Raw genomic sequence first — 12500 nt, forward strand, 5'->3', positions numbered from 1 at the left:
CTACTCTTCTCCCTGTACACTAACAGCTGCACCTCCATCTTTCCCCTCTACTCTTCTCCCTGTACACTAACAGCTGCACCTCCATCTTTCCCCTCTACTCTTCTCCCTGTACACTAACAGCTGCACCTCCATCTTTCCCCTCTACTCTTCTCCCTGTACACTAACAGCTGCACCTCCATCTTTCCCCTCTACTCTTCTCCCTGTACACTAACAGCTGCACCTCCATCTTTCCCCTCTACTCTTCTCCCTGTACACTAACAGCTGCACCTCCATCTTTCCCCTCTACTCTTCTCCCTGTACACTAACAGCTGCACCTCCAGTACCAAAACCTCACACCATCAGAGCAGCTCCTTCCCTTCTGCAGTTGGCCTCATCAACAAGAACCCCCCCACCACACTCTGACTCTTATCCCGCCACCTACACACTTCATTAACATAAAGTATATCTGTCTCATTGTGTTACATTAACACACATCATTCTTGGACTACTCTACATTGCACATACTCTTGTTTTACAGACTGTACAGCTCTTTTCATTTTGTCACGTATTCTGTACATTTTATTCATATATTTTATATATATCGTTTTTTCCTATTGTTTGTAACAGTACTTTATATGTTGATTATTTGCATATGTCATAGAAAATTCTGGGTAGGTGTGAGCCTACTTGGCAATAAAAACATTTCTGATTCTGAAATGAAGGTGAGCCCTGTCTGTCTCTCTGCCTGTCTGTCTGTCTGCCTGGCTCTCTGCTTGGTTCTCTGTCTGTCTGTCGTCTGTCCGTCTGTCTGTCTACTTTCTCTCACTGTCTCTTAAAGTAACACTATGTAGTTTCTGGACCCGTCAGCTAGGGGGCTACTTTCTTCTGGACTATTCAGAAACGTATTTGCTGTCTTGCACTTGCTTGACGTTTGACTGGTAGGAAAGTTGTTGGGAAGCTAGCCAACATAGCCATCACAATAACATTACAAAGAAGCAGACGCAAGAGCACTTATTACAAGCATCAATGTCCAAGCATGTTATACAAGCTTGCTAAGGAGATGTCTTGCTAGCGGCTAAACTTAGCAAAACCTGTTGAAATTGTCTTACTTTGTTTATGACAAACTAGTGAGTCAACAACTTTCCTAACACGGTCAAATATCAAGCAAGTGCAACATAAGACAAAGCAAGACAGGAAAATAAGTTACTGAATAGTCTAACAGAAAGTAGCCCCCTACCTGGCGGCTCCAGAAACTCCATGTGTATTTAAGATAAACTGATGACAATGGATTATAACTTCCAACTTAATGCACTAAAGGTTAGCTTATGCTGATACCAGCACACATAATATCAATGTGCACTTTCAAAGCAAATCTAGCATTAAATAAACAAAGAAGGCCAGCAAATGTGTTTAAGATTATTGTTCACAAACTGATGTACCAACAGTGCATCCAAAGGCATGACATCTAACAGATGAGTAACGATATCATGAACAGAAGAACATCAACTAATACACTTCCTGAACTAATGGTGTTGATGACATCATTGATAAACAAAGACTCTTAACCCTCTATACCCGCAATTCCTTGCGTGCACCTTATCATTGATCAACTAAGATATGCATTTTAGTTACACTGTGGACAATGGATTATCACATCCAACTTAATGCAGTAAGGGTTAGTTTATGCTTATACAAGCACATGTAATATTAACTTGCACATTAAAAGTTAAATCTAGCATTAAACCAACTAATAAGGTCAACAAATCTGTTTTTAGACTATTGTTCACAAACTAACGTACCGACATTGCATCCGAAGGCATGAAATGTTACTGATGAGTAACAATATCATGAACAGAGGTACATGAAGCTTTTTCTCGGCTTTCCATCAACTAATACATTCCTGAACTATAGATATGGTGTTGATGACATCCATGATTAAACAAAGACAATGTACATTAACTACACACTGACAGCACACAGGTTGACAGATATTCATACAATCTCAATAATAATCAACATCTCCACATGGCTATATTTACATTTACATTTAGTAATTTATCACAAAACAATAACAAATGCCAAGTAGCCTCTCTATACAAAAGATATGGATAATCCTACAGTCCCCCCCCCCCCCCCCAGTCAATATCTCCATGTGTGCACATGATTGAGAGAGACTGGTCCTGCTCTGTCTGCTGAGTCCATGCTGCATGCTGTCAATCATCTCTGGCTGATCAGGACCCGCCTCCATTCTCCATTCATCTCACTGTTGTGCTCCCCTCAGGAAGAGGCTGTTTGCTGTGTGCTGCTGGAAGCTGAGAACATGTTCATGCTCCTCCCCAGACATTCTGCAGGAGAGATGCTGATCTGTGTGTGTGTGCTGGATCCCACCCTGTCTTCATGAGCTTCTGGACCACAGACCACATCAAGCTACTCCCATGGGGCTTTCAATCTGCAGGATAAAAGAGAGACAATAATTAATCAGTGTCCATGACGACAGTCTCCAAGTGACCCAGACTGCATGAGAGACAGAGGGTTGCTGTATTCTGACACCAGTAGCAGCAGCCATGATGAACACATTCACACATTAGACACACCGCAGCAGAAACAGTAAGGGTGGAGCTAAAAAGTCCAAAACCACTGGTCCAATCAGAAGAGGAGAGTGGACTCTGGCTCGACCAATAGAGATGGCTGCATATTCCCTTCATGGTGTGTGTAACCTTTTCCACAGTTAAACCTTACTGTTAAACAGCCCCTTACTGGGCTTGAACCTGTGACCTTGGGCATGGGAGCCTGAGACACACTAAGATACTATAGTATTATGACTCTTACTGGAGTTACTGTCATGTGAGTTAATGACTGGAGTCATTTCAGAAACATAAGATGGACAGACAAACAGACAGAATGAAGAAAAGAAAGAAAGAAATATTGAGGAAAAAATAGACATGAAAAGAAAAAGAGGTGAGGGAAAGGAATGAGAGTGACAGAGAGAGATGTGGGCCAAAGGTCAAGGTCAAAGGTCACAAACAAACAAACATGATGAGTAAAAGTTGACAAATAACCAAAGGATGAGATGAGATGTGAGACAGCCCTGAGCTGTTAGGTGTAAGCCAGAGAAAGAAAGGGGGAAGAAAGAGGGAGAGAGAAGGATGAGAGAGGGATGAGCAAAAGCAGAGGACCAGAGAGGAAACAGCAAGAAGAGAGAGAATCTGGAGAACAGAAAATAAAAGACAGACATCCATGTTGGGTCTCATGTTATAAAGACCTGAGTGAGATGGTTAGATATTTACTCACCTTACTTCCTTCAGTTTATAGTGGGGGTCCTTCACTAGAGCAAAGAGCTGCTCAACATCTGATGCACTCAGGTTATTGTAACCCAGGTGCAGCTGTGTGAGACTTGAGGAGTGTGAGGTCAGGGCAGAGGCCAGATAGGAACAGCTCTTCTCTGTCAAGTTACACCACTGCAGCCTGGGAGAAACATCATGATACATCTGAATATTAATCATCAATCCTCTATCCCCCACACACACTCAGGGATACAAACACACACACACACACACACACACAAAAACACACACACACACACACACACACACACACACACACACACACACTCACACACACACACACACACACGCACACACACAAACACACACACACACACACACAGACACACACACAGACACACACACTCAGGGATACACACACACACACACACACACACACACACAGGGACACCAAAACACACACACTCAGAGATACAAACACACACATACCCAGGGGAACAAACTCACACACCTCAACACACACACACACACACACACACACACACACACACACGCACACACACACACACACACACACACTCAGGGATACACACACACACACACACACACACACACACACACACACACACACACACAGGGACACCAAAACACACACACTCAGAGATACAAACACACACATACCCAGGGGAACAAACTCACACACATCAACACACACACACACACACACACACACACACACACACACACACAGACACACACACTCAGGGATACACACACACACACACACACACACACACACACACACACACAGGGACACCAAAACACACACACTCAGAGATACAAACACACACATACCCAGGGGAACATACTCACACACATCAACACACACACACACACACACACACACACACACACACACACTCAGGGATACAAAGCCACACAGACACACAATCATGGATACACACACACACGGATATACAAGCACACATAGGGACATCGACACACATACGCACAAACACACACACACTCAGGGATACACACACACACGCAGAGAGATATATGCAGCCTAGGTGCTCCTGAAGCTCTGTCTCATATAACCACAAAAGGAAAAAAACACCAACATACAATTAATTAATTAATGAATTAACTAAACATACCTTTATACTATTAGTATTTCACCTACCCACACATATTTCATGAAATGATGCTTACTGTAGTTGCTTCAGTTTGCAGTTTTGATGAGAAAGAGCAGAACATAGAAGTTTCACTCCTGAGTCTCCCAGCAGCACATTTTGCCCCAGGTTCAGCTTTGTGAGACTTGAGGAGTGTGAGGTCAGGACAGAGACCAGATAGGAACAGCTCTTCTCTGTCAGGTTACAGTTACGCAGCCTGGGAGAAACATCATGATACATCTGAATATTAATCATCAATCCTTTAACACACACCACACACCACACACACACACACACACACACACACACAGACACACCAAACACAAACACTCAGGGATACACACACACACACACACACACACACACACACACACACACACACAGACACACACACACACACACACAGACACACACACTCAGGGATACACAGACACACACACACACACACACACACACACACACACACACACACACACACAGGGACACCAAAACACACACACTCTCAGGGATTCTGTAACGGTGCTGCTGCCCGTTACCTTGTCGGTAAGATACTGCGGGGCTAAACTACACACAGAAGACGGCTTGGAGTATATGTACACAGTTTATTTCCACACAAACATCACTGGCGGATTTCAACGCGATCGGGACTGCATCTGTGACGAGACACACATCACGGTAACTGAATGGCCTTTCCTTCGGCGTGTGGCAGGCGCTATACGGGGCTGGACAGCAGCGGAGTGCTGGCTGTGTAGTGGAGTGTGGCCTTCTAGACGCATCCCAGAGGAGCAACCCGATGGAAAGTGGGGAAGGACATGATACATCTGAATATTAATCATCAATCCTCTATCCCCCACACACACTCAGGGATACACATGTGAATTGTGGGGGCATGGAACGTCTAACGTGAACAAGCCAAAGGGGTGTGATGAATTGTAATTTGTTTAGAATACTTATAATACGATTGTCTGTGTGTAAGCCCGTGTTAATTGCTATAGAGAAAGGTATTTAGTGATAATGAGTCGAAATAGGTATTTGTTATTGATGATTGATTTTAGTGCGATTTGCGTCATGGTTCAGGCCGGGTAATTAAATACCGGCGCAGAACAGGTGTTTGATGACGTCGAGTCTGAGGGGAACAACTTCCCACCCCTGTAGACGGAGAGGTTCAGTGTTTAGATTGGAGCGCGACACATATGTTAAGTTGACTCATGATTATTGAGAGTTTACCTGTGCATTTGTGTAGCTGAATTGTTTAGGGCTGTTCATTTGTTTGGTTTGGAGCGCGACACATTTGTTAAATTTAATCAGAGCGATTGAGAGTTTACCTGTGGAGCTGAATTGTTTAGGGCTTATTTATTGATCAAGAATGATGGTGTGGAGTTTTTTGCTTCTGTAAAATTTTTCTCCAATCTGGCGTGTTTACCTACATACCAACGGCCATTAAACCATTTTTGTACCACGAACATCCCAGAAACTGCCTCCATTTTTTTCCATCGCCGCACGGTCATCCTCGCTACAGATACAAACACACACATACCCAGGGGAACAAACTCACACACATCAACACACACACACACACACTCAGGGATACAAAGCCACAAAGACACACAATCATGGATACACACACACACGGATATACAAACACACATAGGGATATCGACACACACACGCACACACACACACTCAGGGATACACACACACAAGCAGAGAGAGATATGCAGCCTATGTGCTCCTGAAGCTCTGTCTCATATAACCACAAAAGTAAAAAAAACACCAATATACAATTAATTAATTAATTAACTAACTAAACAAAAAATACCTTTATACTATTAGTATTTCACCTACCCACACATATTACATGAAATTATGCTTACCATAGTTGCTCCAGTTTGCAGTTTTGATGAGAAAGAGCAGAACATAGAAGTTCCACTCCTGAGTCTCCCAGCTGGTAATTGACCCCCAGGTTCAGCTGTGTGAGACTTGAGGAGTGTGAGGTCAGGGCAGAGGCCAGATAGGAACAGCTCTTCTCTGTCAGGTTACAGCTATGCAGCCTGGGAGAAACATCATGATACATCTGAATATTAATCACCAATCCTTTAACACACACACACACCACACACCACACACACACACACACACACACACACACACACACACAACAAACACAAACACACACTGACAGAAACACACAATCATGGATACACACACAGACACACACACACACACACACACACACACACACACACACACACACACACACACACACACACACACACACACACATATAGGGACAACGACACGCACACACCCGCACTCAGGGATACACACAAACACACACGCAGAGATACAAAGCCAAACACAAACTGACACAAACACACAGTCATGGATACACACACACATCCCCCCCCCCCCCCCACACACACACACGCACACATAGGGACACCGACACGCACACACCCGCACTCAGGGATACACACACACGCAGAGAGATATATGCAGCCTAGGTGCTCCTGAAGCTCTGTCTCATATAACCACAAAAGGAAAAAAAACACCAACATACAATTCATTAATTAACAAATTAATGAAGTAATTAATGAATTAAACAAAAAATACCTTTATACTATTAGTATTTCACCTACCCACACATATTACATGAAATTATGCTTACCATAGTTGCTCCAGTTTGCAGTTTTGATGAGAAAGAGCAGAACATAGAAGTTTCACTCCTGAGTCTCCCAGCAGCTTATTGCTCTCCAGGTCCAGCTGTGTGAGACTTGAGGAGTGTGAGGTCAGGGCAGAGGCCAGATAGGAACAGCTCTTCTCTGTCAGGTTACAGTTACCCAGCCTGGGAGAAACATCATGATACATCTGAATATTAATCACCAATCCTTTAACACACACACACACCACACACCACACACCACACACACACACACACACACACACAAACAAACACACACTGACAGAAACACACAATCATGGATACACACACAGACAGACACACACACAAACACACACACACACACACACACATATAGGGACACCGACACGCACACAACCGCACTCAGCGATACACACACACGCAGAGATATATGCAGCCTAGGTGCTCCTGAAGCTCTGTCTCATAGAACCACCAAAGGAAAAAAACACCAACATACAATTAATTTATTAACAAATGAATGAAGTAATTAATTAATTAAACAAAAAATACCTTTATACTATTAGTATTTCACCTACCCACACATATTACATGAAATTATGCTTACCATAGTTGCTCCAGTTTGCAGTTTTGATGAGAAAGAGCAGAACATAGAAGTTTCACTCCTGAGTCTCCCAGCAGCTCATTGCCCTCCAGGTTCAGCTGTGTGAGACTTGAGGAGTGTGAGGTCAGGACAGAGGCCAGATAGGAACAGCTCTCCTCTGTCAGGTTACAGTTACGCAGCCTGGGAGAAACATCATGATACATGAGAATATTAATCACCAATCCTTTAACAGACACACACACCACACACCACACACCACACACACACACACAAACAAACACAAACACACACTGACAGAAGCACACAATCATGGATACACACACAGACACACACACACACACACAGACACACACACACACACATATAGGGACACCGACACGCACACACCCGCACTCAGGGATACACACACACACACACACACACAGAGATACAAAGCCAAACACACACTGACACAAACACACAGTCATGGATACACACACCCCCCCCCCCCCCCCCCCCACACACACACACGCACACATAGGGACACCGACACGCACACACCCGCACTCAGGGATACACACACACGCAGAGATATATGCAGCCTGGGTGCTCCTGAAGCTCTGTCTCATATAACCACAAAAGTAAAAAAACACCAATATACAATTAATTAACAAATTAATGAAGTAATTAATGAATTAAACAAAGAATACCTTTATACTATTAGTATTTCACCTACCCACACATATTACATGAAATTATGCTTACCATAGTTGCTCCAGTTTGCAGTTTTGATGAGAAAGAGCAGAACATAGAAGTTCCACTCCTGAGTCTCCCAGCAGCGTACTGCCCCCCAGGTCCAGCTGTGTGAGACTTGAGGAGTGTGAGGTCAGGGCAGAGGCCAGATAGGAACAGCTCTTCTCTGTCAGGTTACAGTTACCCAGCCTGGGAGAAACATCATGATACATCTGAATATCAATCACCAATCCTTTAACACACACACACACACACACACACACACACACACACACACACACACACACACACACACACACACACACACACACACACACACACACACACACACCAACATAGACTAAACCTACTCATATGGACACATCATGGACTGTTGACATTCACACACCAAAACACACATGGTCTGAAGGCCAACTTGTTCTGCTGGACTCTCCTTTACCACACTCTCATGTTTGAAGCAATGCTTCAAGGGACTGAATATATAGTTTGATATGTATGACTCCTTTGTTGGTTAGTTTTGAAATGATTGAAAAGGTTCATGAATGTTGCCCTTAAAGCTGAGTGAACTAAGGAAATAGTTTGTCTTGTGTTCTCAAGTTGCACCTCTACAGAGTCGAATTTATGTTTAATAACTTGAGTTTCTGAGTTGAAGCCAAATCTGTTACAATGTAGGCAACTGCTAGCTAGATAGATAGATAATGTAGGCAACTGCTAGCTAGATAGATAGATAATGTAGGCAACTGCTAGCTAGCTACTTGCTCAAATTCAAACGACTTCTCTAAACTGGCAAGCTTGGAGCATGCTCTGTTCTGATTGGCTCAGGGGGCAGGAGGCGGGATGCGCCTTCCAGGCAGCTGCTGCCTTGAAGTCAGCGGTGAGGGCTTAAAACACCATTAAGCTGCAAGCCATCACGCGTGCTATGCATGTCAGTGAATATGTTCTCAATAGTATGTTTGAAGTAGGCTACAGCCTGCGTATGCATCCTGACTTCATCAGTCGCCAGTGATTTTGAGCATTCCATTCTCAGTATTCATGGCTTTCAATGTATTAAAATATCTGCTTTGTTGAGGACCTACACAGGTGTAGGCTATTATTTGATTTGTCTACCCGTTTGAAAGAGTACCAGTAGACCCCGGGGCCTCGGGAGAGGCAGACAACAGCATTGGTTTATCAATGAAAGCTCAGCTCATTCTGAAGAGAGCAGATAGATTTGTGTTGCATCTAAAATATAATAATATTAATATTATCATTGATAAACCATTTGGTTGTAAACTGTCTACTGCTGCAACGTGCACGAATACACCTGTCTTCGCCAACCATTGTGCCACCATACAATCATTAGAAGAAAGAATAGAAAAAGAAAGCCTTTATTGTCATTGTATTCTCATACAACGAAATTTGAATTAAAGGAGGTATGTTTCATTCACCATACGATTGTGTGCATGTTATCTTAGCAGGCCTTGCGCACCACAACACATTGATCAAATTCCCTGTCCCGAAAATCTTTCCTACACCATATTTGTATTGACCAGCAGGTGTCACTGGAGTGCATTCAAAGCTTTGAGTAATGCACCTTTATTCAACACGCCTGGCTGGAAAGCTTTGAGGGTTCACAAAGCTTCATTTCGCCATCACTAGCAAAAAGTAACGACAAAGGGTATCGAAAAAAACAGATAACAAAGAACTTAGAACACACTCAAGGGTTCAACTCACACAAGCCTTCGCTGGGAATCAAATCAAGACTGAGCAAAGACACAGAAAATCAGGAGGCTTAGGGAGGCTAACAAGGCTCAGGTGAACTTAATGAAACAATAAAGACAAGGAACAAACACGTAACTGGCAAACAGGAACACTGGGGTCCCCACATGGACAATAGGGGTATTACAGTCCAAAAGTCCTGACACTACAGGGTTCAGGGGTTAGTGGTGGTGTGTTGCTGCCCTTTAACATAGATATCCTATATAAAGGCTAGATGTCTCACGGTGGAGTCTTGAACGTCCGCACAGGAGGCCATCTTGCGACAGGATAGCTTCCTGGAGGGATCAGTGGTACGTTAGGTAACGTCAGTGATCTTCACAATCGTTTACACTCTTATCTCGCTGAAATCTTGATGGATTTACAATTGCCTTGGTTTCTTACAAACGTCATTACCGTGGTTATAATTATGGATGCTTGAACATGTTGAAATGTGCAGCTTAATTGTGTATCACGGCTAGTCTACTACTCAGTCATTTTGCATCAATTGGAGAGGCATAATTGTTCTTTCATTTCAATATAAGAATTAAGTTGCACATGATATAACTGAAGTAGCACATGATTTCCAATCGGGTTGGTTTGTTAAACATCTTACATTATGATTTTGACAGGAAATGACTGACTTTATTGCCAGTGAAGATGCCAGAGTTGTGTGCAGCCTATGGATGCTCTATTAAACGTTCTCTCGAAACAAGATCCTGTTGCCATTCTGTATGCTGAGTTTTAGTAGCCTAGATATTGATTTTACATAAATAGCTTGTGCAGGTGTGTATTTATTGCACCTATCTGTTTTGTTCATATGAAAACCCATGTTTATAATTCTTCATAAGTATGCAGTGTCATAAATACATCTCTGTACAGGGTGGGGATTTCAACATGGAGCATTTATTATTTATTTATTTGTGAAGGGAAATCTTGTACCTATTTTAGAACATTATTTTATTTTTTAGAACATAACATAATTATTCATAAGTATGCAGTGTCATAACTACATATCTTACATTTATAACAAACCAATCTGTTTGAAAGTCGGTTGAAAATTGAGCAAGTTCTTGTCATTTAAAAAGTACGTACCACTACCAATACAATGTTAAGGGTGAGCGAGCTCCCTTGTCGCAAAATGGCCGCCATGTGCGAACATTCGACTCCGTCGGCCAGAAACGCGGGCGAGACATCTAGGGCCCTATTTAGACGATCAGAAACGCAAGTAGGACGGCGCCAAACGCAAGTAGCTGTGTGGGCGGCTCTATGGCGCAGTTGCGGCAGAAAAAACACACTTGCGCCCAGCGCAAGTGTCAAAAGGGTTGGTCCAAAGGAGGTTACTCAGCCATAGGTGTGGTTTGGGAGTAATATGCAATAAACCAATCAGAGCGTCATCTCACATTCCCTTTAAGAGCGAGGAGCGCATATTCCATAGCGGCTTGTTGAAGACCGGAAAAGTTCACAGCCGAGGAGACAGACGTGAGATTTACACCAATTTTTTGGCAAGCCATATATAATTACAAGAAAAATAAAGTATTTACCACATGAGAAAATCATTGTGATATCCATATCCAATATATTTAAAAAATAGGCATACATCTAGCGTCGCATTGACCCAAATGATTCAGGTTAATTGAAGCTGCGTGACATTTGATTTATTGTATGGCTTTGTTGCATTTATTTCATGCCAGTATTATTATAAATCTTGTAAACTCATCTCTGTGTATGTGGACTTTATTTATGTACCTTGGGTTTGGTCAGCTGGTGCACTGGGTTGGGTGCCGATTACCATGCCATAAATTGGTGTAAATCTCTTGTGTAGACGAGAGAGGTAAAGTGTAGGCTACTGTGCAGCCAAGCACGCGTCCTTAGCGTTCTGAATACCCGCCACAGACTTTAGACATTGCGCCTCTGACATTAGACTAGCTTTTTTCTGGTCAATGGCGCACGGCGCACAGCGTTGTTTTGAAACTGCAAAATACCACTTGCGCCATAGAAACGCCTTCTCTGTTCCGCCCCCGCCCATGTCGGCGAAAGTTCATTTCGACGCGCGCCTCTGGAGGGAATATCCCGCTGTGCGCCGGGTGCAAGATAGGAATGATACATGCGTCGGTGACAATGTCAATTGCGCTGGGTGCAGGATAGCCTTTATATTGTATTGGTTGTTATGGGAAGGGGCCTTTATATAGGATATCTATGCCCTATAAGGCCACTTAAGGGTGGATCATAACAGTGTTCAATAACATTGAAAAGCCAGTTTGGATCCAAAAGCACATGCCAGCCATCTGGGTTAGTTTTAGCATTCACACCAGAACTCAAAGAAACTGGAATTG

At 43.1% G+C, this 12500-nt stretch overlaps 1 protein-coding gene across 1 annotated transcript in view; it reads right to left on the minus strand.

Moving 5' to 3' along the window:
* The window catches only part of LOC308382571 (protein NLRC3-like), a gene marked incomplete at both ends in the record, with an annotated part of 15797 nt that overhangs the window by 1158 nt on the left and 2139 nt on the right, over positions 1–12500 (minus strand). The window contains 2 exons of the mRNA XM_080860968.1: positions 3276–3372; positions 8443–8619. Coding sequence (XP_080717094.1) covers positions 3276–3372; positions 8443–8619 — 274 coding nt within the window. The remainder of the gene's footprint in view (positions 1–3275; positions 3373–8442; positions 8620–12500) is intronic.

Source organism: Sprattus sprattus, assembly GCF_963457725.1.
Source record: "Sprattus sprattus genome assembly, contig: scaffold_62, whole genome shotgun sequence".
Classification (NCBI taxonomy): Eukaryota; Metazoa; Chordata; class Actinopteri; order Clupeiformes; family Clupeidae; genus Sprattus; species Sprattus sprattus.